Source organism: Cebus imitator, unplaced genomic scaffold (genome assembly GCF_001604975.1).
Source record: "Cebus imitator isolate Cc_AM_T3 unplaced genomic scaffold, Cebus_imitator-1.0 Scaffold372, whole genome shotgun sequence".
Lineage (NCBI taxonomy): Eukaryota > Metazoa > Chordata > Mammalia > Primates > Cebidae > Cebus > Cebus imitator.
The window spans coordinates 450522-477183 of NW_016107687.1; the positions used below are offsets into that span (position 1 = coordinate 450522).

Genomic DNA, 26662 nt, shown 5'->3' on the forward strand with positions numbered 1-26662 from the left:
GCTAGTTTGCACGAGGTAATGAAGGAGGAGGGCATTGGAAAATTAACCATGGGCCAAATCATGCTAAGATAAGGATTTTACGTTTTACCCTCCTCAAAATGAGGAAGGATTTTGACCAGAAGGTTGGCTTAATTAGTTTTTCATTTTAGAAAGATCATTCTGGCAGCAGTGTGTGGCCAAGCAGCGGAGAGATGGGGTGGGCAGGGGGAGGGGCCAAGATGGATGGCAGTGAGACCCGTTAGGAGACCATTATAATACAGTTATGCGCCACATCATGTGTCAATGATGGACCCCATATGCTATGGTAGTCCTGTGTGATTGTAATACTGTATCTTTGCTGTACCTTTTCTAATATGTTTAGACACACAATTACCATTGTGTTACAACTGCCTGCAGTGATCAGCACAGTAACTTGCTATACAGGTTTGTAGCCTAGGAGCAATAGGCTATATCATATAGTCCAGGTGTGTAGTAGGCTATAGCATCCAGCTTTGTGTGATATTCACACAACGTCGAAATTGTCTAATGATTTCCCTGTCATTACCCCGTCATTAGGCAACATATGGCTATAGTTAACTTGTTCGGTGGTTGCTAAACTTAGTTCAACATTAAAATTACCAAGGGACGCCAGGCGTGGTGGCTCACACCTGTAATCCTAGCACTTTGGGAGGCCAAGGCGGACAAATTGCTTGAGGCCAGGAGTTCAAGACCAGCCTTGTGAACATGATGAAACCCCATCTCTACTAAAAATAGAAAAATTAGCTGGGCATGGTGGTACACACCTGTAGCCCCAGTTACCTGGGAGATTGAGGCAGGAGAACTGCTTGAACCAAAGAGGTGGAGGTTGCAGTGAGCCAAGATTGTGCCACGGCACTCCAGCCTGGGCAACAGAGAGAAACCCTGTCTCAAGAAGAAGAAAATTACTAAGGGAGATTTTTTAAATTTTTTGCCTTGTTTTACATTTTAATACAGATTCCTGGACTCCCCAGGAATAAGGAGACCTAGGTTGAGGTATCAGGAAGTTTCCTCCCAGAAAACTGTTGGTTCCATAGGGGAATTGATCTACCTCCTTCCCAGTGATCAGCATTGACTAAAGGAAAACTACAACTGTTATAACAAGAATGTAAACACTAAAAAACAGCCAACTTTGTTTTTTTGTTAAAAAAAAAAAAAAAAAAGACTCTTGAAGCCCCTGGGGCCCAGGCTGGAGTAACCAGATAAAGCTTGCCTGGGATGGAAGGGTTGGAGAGAATGGGATTGAGTGACACTTTGTGGGAGGTCATTTGTTCTGACCAGAGCAAACCACCAGGAAGGAAGCAACCTTTGATGTGATGGTATTTGAAGGTAGCGCCACTGGGAGGTAATTAGGTTTAGATGACATCATGAGGATGGGGCCCTCATGATGGGGTTAGTGCCCTTATCAGAAGAGGAAGAGACCAGAACGTACTCCCTTTCTCTATCATGTGAGGACACAGCAAGAAGGCAGCATCTGCAAACCAGGAAGAGGGCCCTTCCTCACCAGATACCAAATTTGCAGACACCTTGATCTTTGACTTCTCAGCCTCCAGAACTGTGAGAAAGAAATGTCTGTTGTTTAAGCCACCTCGGTCTATGGTACTTTGTTAGAGCAGCCTGAACTGAGTCAGACATTCAGCACTGGGAGGTGGCCAGCAGGGAACTGCACAGAAGCTGACCCAGCACCTATAGTACTGGTCCCCATTCATGTGAGCACAGGGTGCCCTTGTGGAAGAACCATTCCCACAGTTCTGCTTTCAGCCACCATCCAGCAAGGGCCTCCCATCCATCGCTATATCCTGGTGGCTTTATGACTGTAGATTTGCTGACTGGACTCTGAACTGCCTAATGTGAATAACAGATAACTCCCACTTCAACAGCCCAAATACTCACCGGCCTTAGCATTTCCATCCTGGAGATGAATCATAATTCACCCAAACATTTCCCCTATTCCAAGATGTTTACATGGTTTCCAGGTTTCCATTAGTACATTTAATACTTCAATGAACATTTTGCACATAAAACTTTTACTGTATCACTTCCAATTCCAAAATATCTACTGTTCTTTGACAAAACCTAGTAGTGGCCATTTCTTTGAGTTCAGGATACCAAGTCTCAAGCCCCATTCCCTTCTCAAAATATACAATTGAAGTTCTTTTTATGGAATTTGATACATGTTGATTAAAAAAAAAAAAAACCTCTTAGCAAGCAAAGAATAAAAGAAAATTTTCTTAACCTAATAATAGGCACCTACCAGGAACCTCAGCAAACATCTTAACGCTTCTTTTAAAAGTCAGGAGTGAGATATGAGTGCTATGAATGTCCATTCTCACTGCTTCTAAAATGCTTCTATTGGCACTTCAACACTAGAAGTCATAGAAAGGGGGAAAAAAAGGAAAAAGACTGCTGCCTCTTCTGGGTTGTAGAGAAGCAAGCGTTCTCATTCACTGCTTGTATAACTTCAACCTTTAAGAATGGCAATTTGGAGATACATGCCCCTTAAAAATGGACATATTTTCTGACCCTGCAACTCCACTTCTATACACATATCCTAAGAAAATACTTCAGGCTATGTGCATAGATGTAACGGGATACTGTCTCCACTACTATCTACAATCAGAAACCACCTGTCTGATGAGGTACTGGTTATGCGAATTCTGGCACGAGCACATGACGGAATATTAGTCACTAAAAATCATGTTGTATAAGAGCGTTCACCAGAAACAGCTTAAACTACCATGTTCAACATACCTTTCTGTAGATAATGGCATGTACACACATATATACACATACATACTGGAAAGATCTATATCAGAATACTGATGATTCCTTATGCTGTTTGTGTTTTTCCAATTTTCCAAAACCTGTTACTTTTCTAATTAGGAAAAGTAATGTATTTTAAATGCTGCCTCAAATGCTGTAGGCAGCAAAGAAAGTGGCTCAGAAACAATGTAGAGAGATTTTATATGGGGAGATGGCAGCAACTATATATACATCTATTCATCCAGAATTTTTAATATCATGCAGCTAAACTGTATTCTTATTGTTCACTTTATTAAGACAAAAATAAATGGCAGGTCTAAAGGCTGACTTTATATAAACATGGTCTCTTAGGTAAACTCTGTGCTCATATTCAGGAACCAGCTATTCTGCAAATGCTGGGCAGGTCACAGGCCACCCTGCAACCCAGTGATTAGACGGGGGGAGACGGAACTCACTGGGCTGTTTCCCTGGTTCATGTGACCCAGTGGGGGCTGGGGTTGGGGGATAAAGCAAGAAGGGAGAAGGGAATGTCACAATAGTGTTCCATGCATGCACTCAGAAAATGGCACAACAGCTACAACAATGAGAGTCTTTATGCATATAGCTTTGTGATCAATACAATCCTTCAGAACAAGAGACAAACAGGAATACAATGTCCCAAACAGTTGCAGCCCATAGACTGACATTGCTAACTAGATCTAGATCATCTGGAGGCTTCTGTAAGAGGAACTGAGGTACAGAGGCATCAGAATGAGTTGATTCCCGGTACAAACGCTAAGAGGCTACAGACATTAAATCAAGAAACCACTACTTGTTAAGTACTTCTGGTGTTTGCATACAGTGTCCAATACATAGGGAAGATAGCAAGTCCACACTGGTCTTTGTACATGCTGGGTGGTAGAGGCTACTGCAGGTTTCTTTATTTTCTAAAGTAGGCAAGGCTCATAAATTGACCAATTCACATTGTGATTACTTGGTACAATGCATGCATGTTATTGGTACACAGAGGGCTTTAACAGGAATCTGATGGATTTTCAAAATTCTGACAAGGCCATTTTTACCTCAAAAGACTTATCCTTTCAGTTATTCATTCATTCAACAGATACTTATCCCAAACTGTGTGTCATCTCATCCATCCCGTTCTCAGGAAGACCAACCCTGGAAACAGGTGAGAAGAGAGTGTTCACAGGACACAGCATGTGTTGTGGATAACTAAGTTTGTGGACAGCAGTGGTGCAATCCCAAGGATTCGTATAAGGATTTGTATATACCTCATTAACCATCTCCTTGAACCCAGACCATCACAGAGCTAGTGAGCTGATTCAAGAGAGGAAAGAACAATTCTCCATTCAAGTCAGACATCCCTCAAAGGGAACCTGACTATTCTGACTCATTTGGGAAGGGGCAGAGAAAAGGATATGAGATGGAATCATTCTTATCTGTAAAGTTTAGCTGACAGAAAAAAAATGGTGTCATTTCCTTAACTTTGGAAAACGCAGTTGGTCTCTGGGCCCTGAGGGTGGTATGCAAAATAAGCCCATCTCTCCACCTACACCCTTCCCAAAAAGCAGGCTGTGGGTGTGGCTGCTTTTTAAGAAGCTAGATGCTAACTTCAGATGGCACAGAATTCAAGACCAAAACTGAAATAACTTATTAGTCATATTTTCTATCTTCAGTTCCTTTGGGGATAAAAATACCATGAAGAGGATAAAATAGCTTTTCTCACTGTATAGGTCATTGTTGTGTTTTCTGTTCAAAAAAAGCCCACACAACCACATTCTCTATTTTATTATAAAAATTAGTACCTCTCATAGTAAAAGCCTGCTCCAAAATTGTAGTTTTCATTTCAGAATTAGCGATCCATTAGCTGAAATTAACACTGACTGCATCAACAGTATTTCTGCAAGTATCGCCAAAGGTCTTCCAGAGACAAAGATGAAGGCTGAGTCTATTCCTCTAATGATAGTGGGGAGAAGGGGATTGAGGGGTGAGCCTTTTGTTCAGCCAAATGACAGGGACATGAAGCATTTTTAAAATGAGCCCCCTTTACAGGGTAAGGAAGTCACAGCTGGTTTTGTAAAATGCCAGCATGGGACTCCACCATCTAGAGACAGGCCCTTTGAGTCAGGAGAGAGTTTAGTGAATGGCTTCCCAGTCTTGGTTTTTACAAGCTATGTAGCCAATGCATCTGTGTACAAAGAGCACTAAACCCACCTATTGCACTGAAGGAAATGTGGCCAAGTCACCTTGAATACCGGGAGTACTGACCTTGAGTAACTGAAGTGCTAATTCACCTCTGTGTGGCTCATAGTTCCCATCTGCATAGTGGAGACAAGAGATGCTATCCCTGACCCACTGGGTTAGAGAGAGCTAGAAAGGGCAGGAGTGAGTGAGAGGGAGCTAGAAAGCACTGGGGCCTTCTCCAGAGAAAGGCAGTGTTTAAGTAATAAAGTACTCAACAAAGGACTCCAATCAAAAAGCACAAAATTCAAGTAACGGAGTTGCAGGTGCCGTGTTCTGGCTTCTGATCAGAGGCCTTGTGCGTCTGCAGTGGAGAGCTGGTGGGTGAGTGAGCTGCGTGGTAGGGGATGCAGGCCAGGCTCCACGTGGAGCCCATCAAGTCATCCATGCCACTGAGGATCAAAGCTCTCCTCCAGAGGAGGAAACAAACCTCAGGAAAAGCTCAGTGGCGCAAGCAAGGTGTTCAGAGCAATTGCTTAAAGCATATCCCATGTGTGTCCTGTGCATAAGATCTTCAAGTGGGTCATTGACCGAAATTTCAACAGATGAAAGGTTTTCTTCATTTTGCAGGTAGAAATAGAAAGTTAAAGAAGAGCTATCTAGATCTTTCTCTTTGACTTAGCATAAGATTAAAAAAACAATTTGGAGACTGGTACTGAGGGAAAACTCACACAACACAATCCCCTCCGTAAAACATGAAAAGGAAAATCAGGAAGTTTTCTGTAACGAAGAAACTTTCTTTTTACAGTTTCTGTCCTAGCAAGCTGGTATGTGCATGCTTGGGTATTAGTAACACCCAGAGAACTGGAAGATTTGGGGGTGCTGTCACAAGGGACCCTGAAGGCCCCCAGAACAGGAGGATGCGAGAGGAGTTAACAGTCTAGATATACAGTCTTTTTAAACAGCTCACAATGAAAACTTGGGAAAACATCACACTATAAAATCACAATATTTATTTTGCCACAAGAATCCACTTTGTCAGTTAGCAAGTGGATGGGAAAACAGCCCTGTTCTAACTTCCATTATAAAACTTCCAGTTCCCATTTCTTATGGGCTGTTGCTCATATCTGAACCTATTCATTTTCACTGGACAAATAAAACTCTTTTAGAGCCATTCAGTTGCAACCCTTATACTACCATGAAAAGGTGAGTCCAGATAGAAAGTTTTGGGGAGACATCATCGTTTCTTAGTGCCACCGCTTCCACCGCCGGGTTTGCTGAAGCTCCTGCTCATCTGAGGAAAGTGCACGGTCGGGGTTCTTTCTGTAGGGCCATATAATCCCAAGTTCCTGGCAGTGGCAGATTTCCGCAGGGGCTTGACGCTGGGAAAAGGGCTAAAGATGGGGGTTTTTGAGTTGCTGCCTTGGGGAGGTTTGCTGGTGGCTTTGTTTTCTTCAGGTGCACTTGGTGGCTCTGGGCAGTGCCGCTGGCAAGGCGGGTGCACCCTGGGCTCAGTTTCAGCTGCAGCATCCCTCTGGTTCAGTTCCAGGGCTCCCAACTTCACCTGAACCGCAGACACATCCACGTCAGCATCTCCGAACACCGGCTCCGGAGACTGCCCCTCGATCGTCCTCCCGGTGCTGCCCTCAGGGCTGCCACCTTCTCTTCCAGCTGTCGCTGTACAACCGGAGGGGAACACCTCTGCCGCCCCCAGGCTGTTGGTCTTGCAGGCCTCGTTCTGCTCTTCTATCAGCCCTATGGTGTCCCCGCAGCACAGATGACTCTTGGTCCTGGGCATGTTCTTTTTGTGGACTCGGATGTGAGTTCGCCAGGGGGAGTTGAGCTTTGTCTTAAGGTCTTCGTAGGGGACAGGTGACATTTTCCCTCCTGTGTGACCAGGGATGTGGATGACAGCATTCTTGGCAGCTCTGTTAGTCATTTTCATCTTCTTTCCTAAAAGAAGGTGGTTTATAACTGGAGAACTGTTTACCTGAGACGGGAGAATGCTGGTCACTGGCCCTTTGTCTGAAAGAAATGTTGAAAGGTAGTATGAAGTGTACCACAGAGAAGCACATCCATCATGGAACAGAAATCACACGGAGGTCCTCCCAGCACTCTTGCATCCCTTTCCATCTATTCCCCAGGGAGGGGCAGAGTCATGTGACTGAAGACAGCAGAAACTGGATTCAATCCAAGAGCCTAGAGTACCAATTCTCTCTTCTTTAAAGAGGAAGCCACCACGGGATGATGATTCAAAAAGGAACAGGGACTCTGACCCTTCATTCTAATTAGAGCCTGGACTCCCTAATGTTTTTTTACAGAGAGCTCTTGGCGCCACATAGCAACCTCAGAGGTCCTATACCTAGAAAATCTTTGCATAATAAAGAAAAATAATACAACAAGCACTATGACCACATGGATTATCATCTATCAGCTCTGAGAGGTGGGAAAAGAGCACACTGCGTATTATGAAGTGAGATGCAGCAGAATGACAGAGTGATAAAAAGGTAGTGAGAATGCAGTGAAATCACACCTATCCAGCATCTAACCCTAGAAACGAAAAACCACTCCTGCATCCTCAATGGACTTCCAAAGCCAACTGAAAACTGAAAAGCAGCAAAAGCTTCATCCTTGGCTAGGTGCCGTGGCTCATGCTGTAATTCCAGCACTTTGGGAGGCCAAGGCAGGAGGATCACTTGAGGCCAGGAGTTCAGGATCAGCCTGGCCAACATGGCGAAACCTTGTCTCTACTAAAAATACAAAAAATTAGCCAGGTGTGGCGGCATGCACTGGTAATCTCAGCTACTTGGGAGGCTGAGGAAGGAGAATTGCTGGAACCTGGGAGGTAGAGGTTGCGGTGAACCAAGATCTCGTCACTGCATTCCAGCCTGGGTAATAGAGTGAGACTCCATCTCAAAACAAAAAATCTTTGTTCTCCTAGAAGGCAATGTTGATCACATTACTGTCGACCTCCTGTGGCTACAACCAGGCTCTAATGGTCCCAGGGATGGCAGCTGCAGACAGAAGCTGTACGGAGAAGGCCTCTCCCTCTGTGTGTGAGCTTCCTTCCTCCTCAATGTCCATCTCATCTGGCTGAACTAACTTCCACCCTTCTCATTTACCACTGGTCATACCCCAATATCGACTAAAAATGTTGATAACTGTCTCCTCTTCACCACATTCCTGCTACCTCCCTCAATTATTTGCCTGTCACTGTGACTGGCTCTCCATTACATTCTCATAGTTCCTCAACCTCCCTAGTTGCATCCTAAACCTTATCACCCAGCTCTACCTTACATGAAAAATATTCAACTCTAATACTTCTCGTTTTTGCTCTTCCAGCTCTCAGGCTCTCAGCCTAACTATACGTGGTAATGAACCACAGAGACTTCTGTCCTTGTTCCTCAGGCTCCTCATAACGCCTCATCTGTCTTTGGCTCACTGACCCCCACTACTCTGCCAGATGCATGGCTGATCACTTAGATCACTGTCTCATAGGCATCCCTGTCTCTTTGTCACACATTCCTAGTAAAACCCCAAACCTGGATCCATAATTCAAGTTCTCTTTTCTGAAACTGAGCCCTTCAAATTCATGACCTCCTATTTCAGAGTCCTCAATGCCAAACAATCTTTTCATTTCCCTCTCTCACTCCTTTCAATGACTTAACTAAATCTCCATTACTTTCTTCAACCTCTCACTTACTCCCATCCCCACCTTATTCCCAGCAAACAACTTTCCGCCAATTTCTCCATGAAAACAAAAGCTATCAGATCTAAAAGGCCCCTACTTCCCATCCTCCCTAACCTAGGAAGCTTGTACCTCAACCACTATCCTCACTACCTTCCATTAAGTCTCAGAAACTAAGGCCTTTTTACCTCTAGTTCAAGTTCAGTCTTTCCACCTGTGCTGCTAATCTTATCATATACCATCCCATTTAAAACCATGCTACTCGGCCAGGCGCGGTGGCTCAAGCTTGTAATTCCAGCACTTTGGGAGGCCGAGGCGGGTGGATCACGAGGTCAAGAGATCGAGACCATCCTGGTCAACATGGTGAAACCCCGTCTCTACTAAAAAAAAATACAAAAAATTAGCTGGGCATGGTGGCACGTGCCTGTAATCCCAGCTACTCAGGAGGCTGAGGCAGGAGAATCGCCTGAACCTGGGAGGCGGAGGTTGCGGTGAGCCGAGATCGCGCCATTGCACTCCAGCCTGGGTAACAAGAGCGAAACTCCATCTCAAAAAAAATAAAATAAAATAAAATAAAATAAAATAAAATAAAACCATGCTACTCAAGCCATGGTCCCTGCTATGGTTTGGCTGTGTCTCCACCCAAATCTCATCTTGTAGCTCCCATAATTCCCATGTGTTATGGTAGGGACCTGGAAAGAGATAACTGAATCATGGGGATGGGTCTTTCCCATGCTGTTCTCTTGATATAGCGAATAAGTCTCACAAGATCTGATGGTTCTAAAAATGGGAGTTTCCCTGCACAAGTTCTCTCTCTTTGCCTGCCACCATCCACGTTAAGATGTGACTTGTTCCTTTTCGCCTTCCACCATGATTGTGAGGCCTCCCCAGCCATGTGGAACTGTAAGTCCATTGAGCCTCTTATAAATTGCCTAGTCTCGGGTATGTCTTTATTAGCAGTGTGAAAACAGACTAATACAGTCCCCAAACAGCAGCACCAGAAGTGCCTAGGGGCTTGTTAGAAATGTATAATTTCAGCTCCATTCCAAACCAACTGAAACAGAGTCTATATTTTAGCAGATCCCCAAATGATCTGTACGTACATTGAAGTTCAAGAACCAATGCTCTAGAGCTTTGCCTTTGAGCAGCAATCTCTCCCCTAAAGAAAACCACATCAACCATGATCTAGAGAAGGGGTCAGCAAACTTTTCCTGTAAAAGACCAGACTGTGAAGATTTTAGCCATTATAGTGTGAAAGAAGCCTTAGACAAACCTGTAAACAAATGGGCATGTCTGTGTTCCAATAAAACTGTATTTACAGGCCAGGCATGGTGGCTCACTCCTGTAATCCCAGCACTTTGGGAGGCCAAGGTGGGCAGATCACCTGAGGTCAGAAGTTGAAGGCCAGCCTGGCCAACATGGTGAAACCCTGTCTCTATTAAAAATACAAAAATTAGCAGGGCCTGGTGGTACATGCCTGCAATCCCAGCTGCTTGGGAGGCTGAGGCTCAAAAATTGCTTGAACCTGGGAGATGGAGATTGCAGTGAGCTGAGATTGTACCACTGTACTCCAGCCTGGGTGACAGAGTAAGACTCCATCTCAAAACAAAACAAAACAAATCAAAAAACCTGTATTTACAAAAACAGGGAGTGAGCAGGATTTGGCCTACACACCACAGTTTGCTGATCGCTGACTAGGGTACAAACTACTGGGCTGATTTGGCACCCAGTGGAGATTGCCATCATACCCAAAGACAGTGTAGGTGAAAAGGGACTGTGCACAGAATCAGAACACCTGTGTTCTAGCCCTGGCCTGACCACTCACTATAGCTATATAACCCTGGACAATTGCTAAGCCTTCCTGAATACATTTCCTCAACGCTTGGAAGAAGATGAGACTATTTGTCCTTGCCTTCCTCATAGATTTGTTTTAAGGACAAAATGAGGAAATATATGTGTCAATGTTTTTGAAACCTAAAGTGAAATTGTTCATTTATTTTGTGATTGGTTTCTTAACAATTCAGGATAAAGTGAGAAGTGTCAGGAAGTCAACTATTCTTCTCTGATAAATGGAAAGTAGATTCAGTTTTTGTGCAAGATCAGTCACATGCTCACATGCCTCTTAAAAAACATGTCAAATTTATATATCAGTTAATTCTGTACAGGCATCATTTCATTAGGATATTCACTTCAAGCAAGAAAAAACAGCTCCCAAATCAGCATATATTAAACAATAAAGCAGATTGTTCACTGGGATTTTTGGAATTAAAAAGAAAAAAGCTTGACAATCCTTGGAAAAGAGCATTTCCAATTCCATTATAATTATGTTATTCCTAGTATACTCCCAAGATACTTGCCATCAGCAAGGTACAGGCTTTTTAAAGTTTCCCCACCCCCACCATTTTCTCTGATCACAACATCTGTTATAGTATCACTTAAATGACTATAGCTTAATTTACTAGTGCACAGATGACTAAATTCTAAATTCAAATGCATAAAATGTATGGGGCATTAGCTCTAAAATTTCTCCAGTCCAAGGATTGCATGACTTTGCAACATTCTAACCATTTGTAAACCCTTCTCTACAAGCACATAGAGTAGAGACATGTTTAATACCATCAACTGTCTGGTCCTTGGGGCCTAAAAAGAACCTGTAGTCTTTTTCTTCTTTAGAGCCTGATAAAACAAAATTTAAAATGAGAAGCTAAATATGCTATTATCTCATGCCAGCTGTGTTGACGGATACTGAACCATAGTTAGTAATTCCAAGGCCTTCCTAGGATTACTTGTTCTTCATTTTACAAGTTGAAATAGAGTTGAAATTGATTCAATTGAAGAATCACATTACCTGCCCTGATGTACACCTGATGAACCTGCTGCTGTTGCTTCTTTTTAATTCGAGAGTACTGCCGCTTCAGTGCATTGATATCCGTGGTCATGCGTTCCATCATCATACTGTTAAAAGCTGCGTGGTATTCACTTCGACAGGAATTGATTGCTCCTGGACTCAGCTCTGCAATGTTATTAGATCTCAGACTCTGCTCCTCATTTGGCTCTGCACTCGAGGGATGAGACATAAGGAGATGGTCAGCGGAGGGGAACCGGAGTAAATGGAAATTGACCGCACTAGAACCCAGTGCAGTATCTTAACCTCCATGAAATTCTAAACCACAGGAAAAAAATGCATACTAGAGTTTGCCTAGTGCTTATTTTGATTTGCTCCTGAAAATACTTCTGCATTTTCTTATTAACCTAGCTGTGGGTCTGAAATGAGCTATGTGGTTTCAGTGTTTGATTTTGTTACCAGTTTGTTAACTATATAGACATAACATCAACTGCTTACAAATAAAAATCACTGCCGTTTTCTAAGATTCCGTTAGAAATATATAACTCCTAATTTCTAAAATCATTGCACAGATTTCCACATAACTATATGAGGATTTATACGGGATTGATGGTTTGTAGAGTTCAGTCATTAAAAATGCATTTTTCTTACATTAAAAGTAGTTATACAATTTATAAAATTATCAAGACTTCAGAACACTGTATCACTAGAATGAATGGTTTGTTCATTTAACAAACATTTCCTGTTCACTCTGTTGTTATATCTGATGTGATATCTGCTCCTATGATACCTACAACTTGCAGATTTGTCTCTTAAATAAAATTGAGATGACCTCCAAGAAAGAGAAACAATACTGGGTGGCGGTAACCCGCAGACCACACAGGCCAAAGCGGGAGAGAACAAGCTTCTCCAGCACAATTTGCAAAACTGACATGGGGGCCAAATTTAAAAAAGACTGAGAGATTCCAACTCTCCTAACATCTGCTGAGAGTGTTATTCAGACAAAGGCTAAATATCTGATAAAATTACTTCTTCATTTTTTTACTATAATCATCTCTGTAAGGAGAAGAAAACTAAAAGAGAAACTGCTAATCAGAGCAAAATCAACAACAAAGACTCATGATGAAATTTAGGAGAAAGTGATCACGTCATCCTAAAGCACAAAAATGCACAGAAAGAAAAACAGAGAAGAAAAATGGAACATAGACCCAGCCTACAGAAATGCAAATTCAAAAACTTTATCATTAAAATACATATTGATCCCAGAGGGGAACATCACACACCAGGGCCTGGGGGGTCGGGGGCTAGGGGAGGGATAGCAGAGGGTGGGGAGATTGGGGAAGGATAGCATTAGGAGAAATACCTAATGTAGATGATGGGGTGATGGATGGTGCAAACCACCACCATGGCACCCGTATACCTATGTAACAAACCTGCACGATCTGTACATGTACCCCAGAACTTAAAGTATTTAAAAAAAAAAAAATATTGATCCTATGGCTAGAAATCAAAAGCTGAAACTCAGGCAATAAGAAAGGAGGGGGGAGGCACTGCAGAAATCAAGAAGACTCTTGTTGGGTTCAGATTTTTAAAAGTAATTTAAAAAGATGAGAGAAGAGCACACACCAAGGACATACTCACAAAACAGTACGAGCCCAACCACTAAGGAGGTTAAAACTCAAAACAAACTGAGGCTTACAGGAAATACTCCAAAAGATCACAACCAAAAGTTAGACGTAGTAGCAGCTGCTGCCACTGCTCCTACCTTCCAAGCAAGAGCTGAACAACTTAGGAGACAGCCCCATGACTTCAAGAAGGCAACATGAAGTTAGCAGATGGCAAAGAGAACAGAGGTGCCTGACATCTATTCTGCTTCTGTCCTCTTTCAGCATGTTTCTAACCTCTTTGAACAAGGAGAATGGTCTTCAAACTAGAAGAGGTAGAATAAATATGCTAAAGGAAAAGCTGCCACCCAAGACAAGAAAGAACATAGAGCATGACAAATTTTAAAGCAGTACATAACATTGATAATGCCCAGGCTACAGGAAGTCTATTCCGTATAGAAAAAAAATGAAATAAAACATGGCATGTGATTCAGAGCACCGCATTTTAAGAGGAACATTACCAAATTACAGGATATCTAGAGGTAAATTAACAGAATATTAGGAAGTCCAAAAAGGCCGGGTGTGGTAGTTCATGCCTCTAATCCAAGTACTTTGGGAGGCCAAGGTGGGTGGATCACCTGAGGTCAGGAGTTCGAGACCAGCCTGGCCAATGTAGTGGAACCCCATCTCTACTAAAAATACAAAATTATACAAGTGTGGTGGCACACGCCTATAATTCCAGCTACTTGGGAGGCTGAGGCAGGAGAATCACTTGAACCCAGGAGGTGGAGGTTGCAGTGAGCTGAGACCGCACCACTGCACTCCAGCCTCAATGACAAGAGTGAAACTCCATCTCAAAAAGAAAAAAAAAAGTACAGAAGTCACAGCTTAAGAGACATGCTTAAAGAAATTCTGAACTTGGGCCTTTGAGAAAGCTTTAGAGGACATGATAGCTGTCCTCAAAGATTTGAAAAAATGTCAGGTAGAAGAAGGCACAAGTAGACTTGTTCTGTTTTTTTCAAAGAGAAGAATCCTCCTTTCCAGCTGGAACAATGGAATGTGAAGAGAAGAAAAAGGTTCCTGCTGTGCAAAAACCCTTAAGAAAAAGCAAAGGAATTTTGCAGAGCTGAAGATCAAGTATCTGAGAAAGAAGTTTGCCCAAAAGATGCTTCAAAAGACAAAGAAGCTTATCTATAAAAAAGCTAAACACAGTCACAAGGAATACAGGCAGATAGACAGAACTGAGATTGGAATGGCTAGGATGGCAAGAAAAGCTGACAACTTCTATGTTCTTACAGAACACAAACTGGCATTTTCCCTAAGGATCAGAGGTATCAATGGTGTGAGCCCAAAGGTCTGAAAGGTGTTGGAGCTTCACCCCTTTGCAGGTCTTCAAGGGAATCTTTGTTAAGCTCAAGAAGGCTTGAATTAACATAGAGAGGATTGGAGAACCATACATTGCATGGGTGTACCCAAACTTAATGTAAGTAAATGAACTAATCTATAAATGTTGTTATAGCAAAATCAATAAGAAGCAAATTGCCATTACAGATAACACTTTGCTCAGTCTCTTGGTAAATATGACATCGTCTGCCTGGAGGATCTGATTCATGGATATATACTGTTGGAAAAGCCTTCAAAGAAGCCAGTAACTTCTTGTGACAACTTCCTATGACCCTTCAAACTATCCTCTTTACAAGGTGGAATGAAGAAAACGCCCTCCTATTTTGAAGAAAGTAGAGATGCTGGCAATGGGGAACAGAAGACCTACAGGCTTATTAGAAGGATGAACTAAAGGGTCTACCATGATTATTTTTGTAATCTGGTCAGTTAATAAACAGCAATGCCTTCAAATAGAAAAAAACAAAGAGAAGAACTATTAGTAGAATGGGCAGGCAGAAATTGTCTCTTTGTAACTAGAAACCATGGACTAAGGGGAAGAATCTAGCAAAGTGTCTTTTGAAATAATGAGTTTCCTGGCACATATACACCATGGAATATTACGCAGCCATCAAAAATGATGAGTTTGTGTCCTTTGTAGGGACATGGATGAAACTGGAAGCCATCATTCTCAGCAAACTGACACAGGAGCAGAAAATCAAACACTGCATGTTCTCACTCATAGGTAGGCGTTGAACAATGAGAACACATGGACACAGGGAGGGGAGCACTACACACTGGGGTCTGTTGGAGGGAAATAGGGGAGAAAGAGCGGATGGTGGGGAGTTGAGGGGGATGGCATGGGGAGAAATGCCAGATATAGGCGAGGGGAGGAAGGCAGCAAATCACACTGCCACATGTATACCTATGCAACAATCTTGCATGTTCTTCACATGTACCCCAAAACCTAAAATACAATTAAAAAAAAAAAAGAAATAATGAGTTTCTTGTCACTCAAGAAATTCAAGTAGAGGTGACAATAGTGTTTTAATTTAAAGGCTAATCCTATTGGAAGAGAAGTCAGTCTGGAATAAAGTAAATTAAACTCAGATGGCATATATTAAGCATTGAGTGTATGCCAGTCTCTGGGCTCAGGAACTTAGCATACAAGGTTGAAACCAATGAATGGGAGCAAAAGTCACCACAGAGAAAAAGAAATGTGTATTGTGCATGTAACACATAATACAGAGAGAAGTCTTTAAATGATAAAAAGATAAAGTAACAGAGGAGATATTTTTAGTAACGACTTTTTTTTTTAGATGGAGTTTTACTGTCACCCAGGCTGGAGTATAGTGGCGCAATCTGGGCTCACTGCAACCTCCGCTTCTCGGGTTCAAGTGATTCTCCTGCCTCAGCCTCCCGAGCAGCTGGGACTACAGGTGAGCGCCACCAGGCCAAGCTAATTTTTGTATTTTTAATAGAAAAGGGGTTTCACCATATTGGCCAGGCTGGTCTCGAACTCCTGACCTCATGATCCACCCACCTCGGCCTCCCAAAGTGCTGGTTTTACAGGCATGAGCCACCACACTCAGCCTAGTAATGACTTTTTAATGTTGTTGTTGTCTTTTTTTTTTTTTTTTTTTTTTTTTTTTATGTTTTGTTTTTCTTTTTTTTTTTTTTTTTTTTTTTTTTTTTTTTTTTTTTTTTTTTTTGATAGAGACAGAGTCTCCCCTATGTTGCTCAGGCTGGTCTCGAACACCTGTCTTCAAATGATCCTCCTGTCTCAGCCTCCGAAAGTGCTGGGCTTACAGGCATGACCCATCACACCTAGCCTAATAAAGACTTTGAATATTTGTAACCAGTTCAGAAAATTACTGAGGCATCTATAAGACACAATAATATTACCTCTATTATAGTAAACCAATACGTCATGATATCTAAATCAAGAGCCATCTCTTTACCTTTAATCTGTTTTTGGTACTTCTGCAGTTCAGGAGCCAAGAACCCACTGAAAGGTCCAAGACAGCCCACTGCATTAACAACAGCATCCTCATCATCTGGGTCATTCTCTTCATCACTGTCTCTGACCTTACTATGGCGTCTTGGAAAACATAAAAGACAAAAAAGAAATACACAAAGAAAAAAACATAATAAAGTTACATGGTTTAAATACCATAAATATAATTAACATAGAATTACATATCATTAACACAGTGAAACCCAGTCTCTACTAAAAATATAAAAAAATTAGCTGGGTGTAGTGGTGCATACCTGTAATTCCAGCTACTCAGGAGGCTGAGGCTAGAGAACTGTTTGAACCCAGGAGGCAGAGATTGCAGTGAGCTGAGATTGCACCACTGCATTACAGCCTGGGCGATGACAGAGCAAGACTCCGTTTCAAAAGAAACAAAATTATATACAATTACATGATTTATAAGAAGTTTCCCTCCCATCTCTGTCCAACTTCTGCCCATTGAAACTGGTAACCATGGTCACCTGTGGGAATCTCCCACCTAATTCCCACAGGTGACCATTGCTACCGGTTCTTACGTATTCTTCAGTTTCTCTGTGCACAGATAAGCAAATATGACTACATGCTTTTATTTTTCTCTTCTTTTCGCATGTCTATTAGCATACTATAATATGCTCTTCTGGATCTTGCCTTTATTCATATAAGGAATCTTTACAGGCTGGGCACAGTGGCTCACACCTATAATCTCAGCACTTTGGGAGGCCAAGGCAGGAGGATTGCTTGAGCCCAAGAGTTCAAGACCAGCCTGGGTAACATAGCGAGACTCTGTCTCTACAAGAAATTTAAAAATTATCCAGGCATGGTGGTGCATGGCAGTGGTCCCAGCTGCTTAGGAGACTGAGATGGGAAAATCACTTGAACCTGGAAGGTTAAGGCTGCAGTATGCCATGATCGTACCACTGCAATCTAGCCTGGGTGACAGAGCAAGGTTTAGAAAAAACAAAGAAAGAAAAGAAACCTTTCCATATTCATACACAGAGCTTCCTCTTATTACAGCTGTACTGGTTGTACACAGCCCATAGTGTGAAACCAAGCTGCTAATGGTGTACACTTGAGTGGTTTCCAATATTATACTATTACAAACTCCTGGGCTCAAGCAATCCTCCTGCCTTAGCCTCCCGAGTAGCTAGGACTATAGGCTGCACTACTACACCCAGCTAATTTTTGTATTTTTTGTAGAGACAGGGTCTTGCTATGTTGCCCAGGCTGGTTTTGAATTCCTGGCCTCAAGTGATCCTCCTGCTTCAGCTTCCCAAAGTGCTAGCATTACAGGCATAAGCCACCACATCCAGCTTGGGTGGCCATTTTCTTACCAATTTCTAGGAGTTTTATATATTAGCAATATCAGTCCCTATTTTATATGGTAAGTTAAAAGTAGCCTTCCACAGATATTTTTGAGTCTACTTATAGGTTTGGTTTGGTTTTGTTTGGGCCATCCAGAAAATTATATTTAAAGTACTTAAATATTTTTCCTTTTTTTTTTATTTTGAGTCAGTTATTAAGGCCTTCCCAATTCCAAAGAACTAAAGGAATTCTTCCACATTTTCTTAGGCTAATTTTATTATTTCATTTTTTCTTCATCCATACGAAATTTATCCTGGCATATGGTATGAGGTTTGACTCTCAGTTTTGCTCCAAATAAGTTCTCATTAGCCCATCACCATTTACTAAATAGTGTAACTTTCCACCATGGATTCAATATGCCTATTTTTCGTATGATAAACTCTTGTATATAGAGTTGTCAATTTCTGGTCTTCACAGTTTTTAAATTAGCGCATCTGTGTATTTGTATACAGGTTCCACACTATTTTAACTATTGAGATTTGTAATACTTGATATCATTAGATAAGTTGTGAGGTCACTAACTATCTCTTCAGTTTACGTTCCAAATTCCTCTGGAAAGTACACTTTTAAAAATCTCTCTTGAGTTCAAGTCAAAACCATTTGGAATGGGACATTCAGATTCTCAGCGTCAAATTAACAGATTTCTGGGGCTTCATAAATATTAATTTACAATAACAAATTAAGATATTAAGTCTTCCATCATGAAAACAACAAGGAATTAAAAAACCTTACCCAGAAACTGAGGTGGGTTTAACTGTGGCTGGGAACGGTGTAATGTTGTAGGTATATTTTTCCCTCAACTCTGCCAATTGTGGGAAAGGGAATGGAGCCATGGAATAAACAGTCTGAAAAACAAAAGCAAAAATGCCAAGTCTGAAACAGTAGCCTTCACCAACTCTTATCCTTCCTGGAAAGACATTAAAGTTTTATGAAGTCGAGTGTGAAGAGGGAGATACTGTTCCTTATACGGCAGGTGGGGAGATTCCACTTCAACATCCGCTTTCAAGACAGACAAAAGATGATGATTAAACCCAACCCTGTGCGCTGTCAAATCAACCCAGCTGCAGTTGGGCATTCCAACTGGCAAACAAGGGTGGGCAATCACGGGCAGTCTGATTTCCTCCTGTTATTCAATAAATGGATTAATGCAAAAATCCACAGCTTCCCATCTCTTCTGAATCAAAGAGCTCACAAATCTTCCCATATAGTGCTTACTTTTCACAGCTCTGATGATTTTTAAACATTTAATGTCAGGTCAGCCCTCTGGATAAAATTAAGTCTAGTGGATGATCTTGTGATCGACTATAAGTTTTCTCCAAAGATACCACCTTTTTAACTGTGTGTGGATGAGCTCTAGGTGAAAATTGTTAGGTGCTATTTTTAAAGGAAAAAAAAAAAGAGAAGAAAGTGACAGGGCATAAAGCCTAGGCTGTTAAAGATCTATAAATAAAAATGGGGGAAAACACCTGTGCTTCCACCAGAATTTCAAAATTATGTATCATTCTATCAGCAATAGAAACGTAATTTTGTTTGTTTTATTTTTATTAAAATTTAATAGCTCCAAACATGTTTCTTCAATCCTGGTTCTTATTCACCAGAAAATATATATTAATCACATGTTCATTTCTCCCAAAGAAACCATTTGGAATGGGACATTCCAAAGGAAGCCAAAGAAATATCCTGATAATGCTTCCCTAGGAAAATGTTTTAAAATGACATTTTTTATTTCAGCAGGACTGCTTTTATGAAGGCTTGGAAGATGTCTAATTGGGCATGTAGCAAAAAGGAAAGCTGTGAAAGGAATTTGATTGTGATGCTCTTTCATTTTATAGCTCAGTGCCACCATCATGACAGTCCCCTGCAATTTTTATTCTAAGAACCTGTACATCTGACTGTCCGTGGATGTCATGGTATCCCTTTATACTTTACTGTACCAGCCCAAGATTCCAAACAATTAAGTGTTGGCTAAAATTCCTTCTCTTCAATTCTCCATGCTTATTGTGCAAAGCCACACAGCCGATAGGGACTGCAAACATAATCTCTAAGCTGTCTTATCACAGACACTACAGACTTGATTACACCCAAAAGGCTGAGAAGGAGTACAGGTTTACTAACAATAAACTGTGCCCCAAGGAAAGAAGCAGAAGGCATCTTGTGGCTCTCACTAGCCTGGAGTGTGAAATTAAACCAGTTCCCCACCTCTCTGGGCTTCCTTTTCCTCATTTAAAAAATAAAGGGTGTGAAACTCAGGATCGTGGTTACCTCTGAGAGGAGTTGGGGTAAGATCAGGGAGACACATATGAGTGTGTTTTCCTGTAGTTAATTTTTATTTCTCAAGTTGGGTAGAGGGTATGTAAATTTCATTGTGTTATTCTTAATACATCCTGTACACCCAAAATACTTCATGTAATTTTAAAATAATGTAGTCAGAAGCACTCTCACATTCTTTGACCTCACAAAGGTATCCAACAGTTACCTCACTGCCACTGCAGAATTCTTCCCCTCTTGCTCTTATGGTCATGTCTTACCTCCACATACCCTTTTGAGGGAATGCAAGAGATGTGAAATCCTCTCCTCAGCAGCCAGTCGGGAGCACAGCACCTTCTCTAGGGGGCTGGATAGGAACTGCATCGGCCTAACCATCTGACCATCACACCCAAATGTGATCCCAGTTGGGCCAAGAATCAACTCTCGTTCATGTGATTTTTTTTCTCCTCAACAGCTTAGAAATGTGTTCAGACATTTAAGAAACCCATGTCCTTTGGACTCAACTTTAAAAGAGGAGATATTTGATGCTAAGAATTTCAGAATTCCTTACAAGTGAAATATGATGTCTTATCAAAGACAATAAGTAGGATGATGAGCTAAAGATTGACCTGTGTTTCATTTTGCCAGTTTTGTAACAAGATATCAGTAAATTCCCTCATCCAGACTTGTGAAGGAAGTTCCTAAGAGAGGAACATGGAAGTACATCCTCTCCCTACTTCACCCTGCCCTGCCCCAGGGCTGATAGTCTAGTCTGTGAGCAAGATCCCTCAGGGGCCACTGAGCTAAAAACACCTGACCAAAAGAAAACTAGCTCCATTAAACTTTCATCCTCTACTTCAAGTCCTCCTCTCTCTGTCATTGACTTTTAGTTAGTCCATCAAAGAAGAAATCAGTATTCCTGAAACAAAGTTGTTTATAGTAGTTCTTCCCAAATATTCACTCACTTATTTGAAGGTCTCATGTCTGAAGGCATGTTTATTTCAGGAGCATAAGCATCCCTGGCATACCAACATGGCACTCAGGGTGCCTGACACCTTTAGGCTTCCACCTTGGTTAGTCAGAGATTTATAACAGATTACAAGAAGATATCTGACTAATCATCTTAGAGCCAAAATATGGTACAGTGATAGAATCACAGGGTTAAAAAAGAATCCAAACATGTTCCACCTCCCTCCCAAGCAGGAGTCCCTTCTAGAGCATCCCTAACAGATGGCCACAAAGACACAGCTTAAACACTTTCAGTTATGGGCACACACTATTTTGCAGGACAGACAGTTTCAATTTAATTTATCATACATGATCCTTGTATTGAACAAGCATTTACTCACTTGTAATTTCCACCCCATCATTGATGGAAAAAAGTGAACAGAGTGGGTGCAAAGGAAAGTTCTGCTTCTCAGTACACAAGATCTCCCTCCAGACAACAGGAAACCAGTCACAAACGCTTTGGGTTAGGTTTCCCAGCCACCTACAATCCCTAATAATAGCATCTAACTAACTTTTCTCTACACTGCCCTCAAGGAATTTACAAGAGGCAATGTCAAAAGTCCTACTGATATCCAGGTACACTATTTAATCAGCATTCTCCCAATTTCTTTAACACTATCAATAAAAAAAAAATTAAACAAACATGAAAATGACCATGGCTAGTAAGAAAACAGTGATCTACAAGGGGGAAAACCCAGCATATTATTTTCAGTATGGCACTTAGAACTGAAAGAAAAGGGAAAGACTGAAAGGACAGAATGCTTTCATCTCTTCAGCTCAAATATAAAGACCACATTTTTCATCTGGTGCTATTTCAGGTTTGCTGACAGTACTAAATGTTTTTCTTTAAAGAATGAATGCAGAAAAGAGAGTGGCTTGAAATGACATTCACCATTTCTCTCCTGAACATTCTATGATGTCAAGGAAAATTAACAAGTCTATTTACTATCTGAACTACCAACATATACTTAAATGGACATTTATATTTAGGCACTACTGAAAACACATTATATTTTGTAATTACTGATATGCTTTACAAGAAACAGGAAAACACGAGTTGCACAAAATTAGGCTTAATTCATCTTCACACAGATGTTTTCCTCAACAGGAGAGATGCTACTAAAATGGAATACCATCAATCAATCCAGAGCCCACAATTCTCCCTCTAGGATTCTTCTGCTTTAAGCAGCATCAAGAAGTGGTTCCTTCTGATATCTAAGATTGGAACTTCCTAGAGAACAAAGATGGCATCCAGCACATCTCATTCCTTCTGGCAATGTTTAAACTGCAACTGAAAGGAGATGTTGCCTTATTCTTCTAAAGAGGATTTCGGCTTTTAGAAAGACATCTTTTGAATAGGTGGAAGCAGTGTGTTGGATGGGAGGAAAAGCATTCGGCTGGAAGTCGGGGACCCAAGTGCAGTCTTGGGTCTTCCACTAGGCAACACGAGAAACCGGCAACTTGCTCACACGCCAGCTCGTGGTTTCCTCTCTCTAAAGTGACAGAATTAGCTTGGTTGATCTTTAAGTTTCTTCTAAGCCAGTGTTTCTCTAAGTGTTGTCTGAAAGCAACCTGTATCAGAACCACCCATGGGCCAAATATCTGCATTTTCATACACTCCTGGGATGCTTCTTATACAGTTCAGTTTGAAAACCACAACTGTGGCTGGGTGCAGTGGCTCACATCTGTAATCCCAGCACTTTGGGAGGCTGAGGAGGGCAGATCACAAGGTCAGGAGTTCGAGACCAGCCTGGCCAACACAGTGAAACCCTGTCTCTGCTAAAAATACAAAAAATTAGCCAGGAATGGTGGTGGGTGCCTGTAATCCTAGCTACTTGGGAGGCTGAGGCGGGAGAATTGCTTGAACTGGGGAGGTGGAGGTTGCAGCGAGCCGAGATCATGCCACTGCACACCAGCCTGGGTGACAGTTCGAGACTCCATCTCAAAAAAAGGTAAAAAAAGAAAACCACAACCTCAAGATCTAACATTCATGATTCTGTGTATTCACTGAGTAACCATTGTCTTCTTCGCACTAAGCTAAATGTTTCTGAAGCCCCTAATGTTAAGGAACTTGCTACTTTAAGGGGAAAAAAAATTAATATACTTGAAAAACAGAGCAGGTGCCGTGGCTCATGCCTGTAATCCCAATACTGTGGGAGGCTCAGGCAGGCCATGCCTGAGGCCCAGGAGTTCAAGACCAGCATGGGCAACATGGCGAAACTCCATCTCTAAAAAAATCTTTAAAAAATTAGCCAAGCATGGTGGCATGCACCTGTAGTCCCAGCTACTTGCAGGGCTGAGGAGTGAGAACTGCTTGAACCCAGTTAAAAACCAGCCTGGGCAACATAGTGAAACCCCATCTCTATAAAAAATTTTAAAATTAGCCCAGCCTGGTGGCACATGCCTGTAGTTCCAGGTACTCAGGGGGGCTGAGGTGGGAGAATTGCTTGAGCCCAGAAAGTTGAGGCTGCAGTGAGCCATGTTCATGCCACTGCACTCCAGTCTGCATGACAAAGTGAGTGCCTGTCTCAAAAAACAAAATAAACAAACAAACAAAAATAAGAATCTTTAGTACTGGATAGTACTGGAGGAGTACAGAGGAGCCATCGTCCATGAGTGCTGGGATAACAGAGGCTGTGGGAGTGGGAGAGAGAAGAAACTGAGCGGCACCCGGGTGGGCAAATAGGATTTTTACAGATGGACCATCAGAGGGACCACAAGCCCTGTCATAGGAATGAGCATGGTCTATAGAGGCCTGGGTTGGAACAGAGCTATGACCAGTGCCATAGAGTCAGTCTGTGAAATAGCGGAAACAGCTTAGGACAGGTCAGGAACGGGGCAGTCAAAGTACACCTCTAAAGCAACCTATCTGAAAATGAACCCATCCTCCTCCCCTCAGAAACTTACCCTCTTCCTTCTAAGCCAGGAGATTATGGGTTGCCCTTTCTCCCCTATTCCTTTTTCTTTCATCCCTATAAACCTTTTCCATTGCCAAGTCCAGTTAATTTCACCTTGTAAGTACTGTCACTGTTCCATTCTGTTTCCACCTTTCACTGCCTCCTTGCAGGCCTTCCTGTTGTCAGATTGTCCCTTTGAAATCCATCCTTCACAGAGTTCCCCATGGAGCTGACTTAAAACACAACTCAAACCATTTTCCTCCTCTCCTTAAAATCTTTCAGGTCCACAGCTCTTCTATTCCCCTTTCCAAAGGGTCCACAGAAGCCCCAAAACTCCAGCAAGTAGACTCTCTCAATTACTTAATTACTGACCTAAAACATCAGGTCCAAGAGCCTTACAAGGCATTGGGGTCTTCCATGAGCCAGGCCCTGAATTCCAGCCTTCTGGCAGTCCCCCTCACACTCATGCAATATATTATCAACAGGCCTTGACACACACTGCTCTCTCAAATACGAATTGCCTCTCTGTTCTGCAACAGAGCCTTCAACACACATACACACACACACACACACACACACACACACACACACACACACACGCACCCTCATACATATGTGCACCCCTCCACCCTTCACACACACACAGAGTCTAGCCAACTCTTATTCTTCTATAAAGGTAAAACCAGACATGAATTCCCTCAAGGAAGCCTTTCCTGACTTCTTCCCCAACTCACTCCACCCTTGCCCCCCAGGCTGGATGAGGTCTTCGCTCTTCCTCAGCCCCCAGTTCCTCTGCACACTCGGTGCACTTCCCACACTGCTCTAGGAGACTGTAGGCTACCGATAACAGAGCCCATGTTTTCTTCTGTGTCCCTGCACCTGGCACATTACCTGACATTTAGAAGTCCTCAATAAATATTTGGAGAAGTTAACATAGAGTATAGAAAATGAGGCTGAAGCATTTTATTTACTGTAGTTAGTAACAAGGAAGTGCTGAAGGACTTAGATAGCAAGTAAATGACCAAAGCAATAAGCATGCATCATTACTCTGGCAGCAAAATACCAGGCTCCTATTCCAGGCCCTAGCTCCTAGATGACATCTCTAGCCACACCCTGGGCCAAAAGGGAACCCAATGCCTTAAAGGGAAGGACCCGGCACTGGCAGGATTCATCACCTGCTGACTAAAGAGCCCTTGGACCCTGAATAACAACCAGCAATATCCAGGGAATATGCCATGGGCCCTGAGCTCTGAGACATGCTGGCTTCAGGGGAGACCCAGCATATTCCCAGCTGTGGTGGCTATCGTGAAAGGCTCATTCTGTATTAGAGCAGAGGGAATCTAGAAAGACAGCCATAATCTACAAGTTGGGTTTAATTCAACATTGATTCAAAAAGAAAAGGCAGAAAACTAACCATGCATTCTCAATAAATGTTTGTTTAATGAATTAATCCATTTGGTGGCAATGAGGGGGGGCGCGGGCAGGCAAGATGGCAGAATAGAAGCCTACACCATTCATGCACCCTGCTGCAACACCAAATTTTAACAACTCTCTGTACACAAAGAAGCACCATAACAAGAACCAAAAATTAGGTGAATAATCACAGTATCTGGTTTGAACTTCATATCATGGAAAGAGGCACTGAGGAAGGAAGGAGAGACAGTCTCAAGTTGCAAATGCCACCCCCTGCCGCAATCCCCTGGCAGTGGCCATAAGACATGGAGAAAGAGTCTGTGTATGGAATGGGAGAGTGCAGTGACTGAGGGACTTTACACTGAACTCAGTGCTGCTCTATCACAGTGCAGAGCAAAGTCATGCTGGGCTCAGCCAGCGTTCACACACAGATGGAACACTTGAATTCCCCCCCCTAGCCAGGGGGAATTGCCCATCTCAACTATTGGAACTGCCATGCCAGGCCAAAGTGTTCTGGGATCCTAGGTAAACTTCAACAGCAGTCTAGGACACAAGGACTGCAATTCCTAGGCAACTCCCAGTGCTAGGCTGGGCTTAGAGTCAGTGAACTAGGGTGGCATATAACCTAGGGAGGCACAAGCTGGTATGGCTATGGGAGGGCTTACACCATCCCTCCCCCAACCCCATGCAGTACAGCTCATAGCAATGAAAGTGACTCCTTCCTTCTGCTTAAGGAGAGGAGAATGAAGAGTAAAGAGGACTTTGTCTTACATCTTGGATACCAGCTCAGCCACAGCAGGATGGGCAACAGGCAGAGTAGCAGAGTCATGAGGCCCCTATTCCAGGCCCTAGCTCCCAGATGACATTTCTAGCCACATTCTGGGCCAAAAGAGAACTCACTGCCTTAAAGAAATGGACCCAACACTTGCAGGATTCATCACCTGCAGACTAAAAGTCCTTGGACCCTGAATAACAACCAGCAATATCCAGGCAATATGCCATGGGCCCTGAGCACTGAGACATGTTGGTTTCAGGGGAGACCCAGCATATTCCCAGCTATGGTGGCTATGGTGAAAGACTCATTCTGTTTGAGAAAAGCAAAGGAGAAAGTAAAGGGGACTTTGTCTTGCACTCTAGGTACCAGCTCAGCCACAGTAGGGTAGAGCAACAGTAGGCTCTTGGGATCTCTGAGTCTAGGCCTAGGCTCTTGGACGGTATTTCTGGACCTGCCCTGGGCCAGGGGGA

General features: G+C 42.4%; 1 protein-coding gene across 4 annotated transcripts in view; it reads right to left on the bottom strand.

The window, feature by feature from the left end:
- Nucleotides 1–942: 942 nt before the first annotated feature.
- The window catches only part of TBC1D30 (TBC1 domain family member 30), a 103505-nt gene continuing 77785 nt past the window's right edge, over nucleotides 943–26662 (bottom strand). For 2 of the 4 annotated variants that reach the window (XM_037730973.1, XM_017507303.2), the window contains 5 exons: nucleotides 18585–18697; nucleotides 16438–16577; nucleotides 11496–11702; nucleotides 11264–11323; nucleotides 3354–6984 (listed from right to left, as the gene is read on the bottom strand). In XM_037730973.1, coding sequence (XP_037586901.1) covers nucleotides 6197–6984; nucleotides 11264–11323; nucleotides 11496–11702; nucleotides 16438–16577; nucleotides 18585–18697 — 1308 coding nt within the window. In that variant the 3' untranslated portion in view covers nucleotides 3354–6196. Of the gene's footprint in view, nucleotides 6985–11263; nucleotides 11324–11495; nucleotides 11703–16437; nucleotides 16578–18584; nucleotides 18698–26662 lie in introns of all 4 variants that reach the window. The other 2 variants (XM_017507304.2, XM_037730974.1) reach the window with 2 other exon arrangements.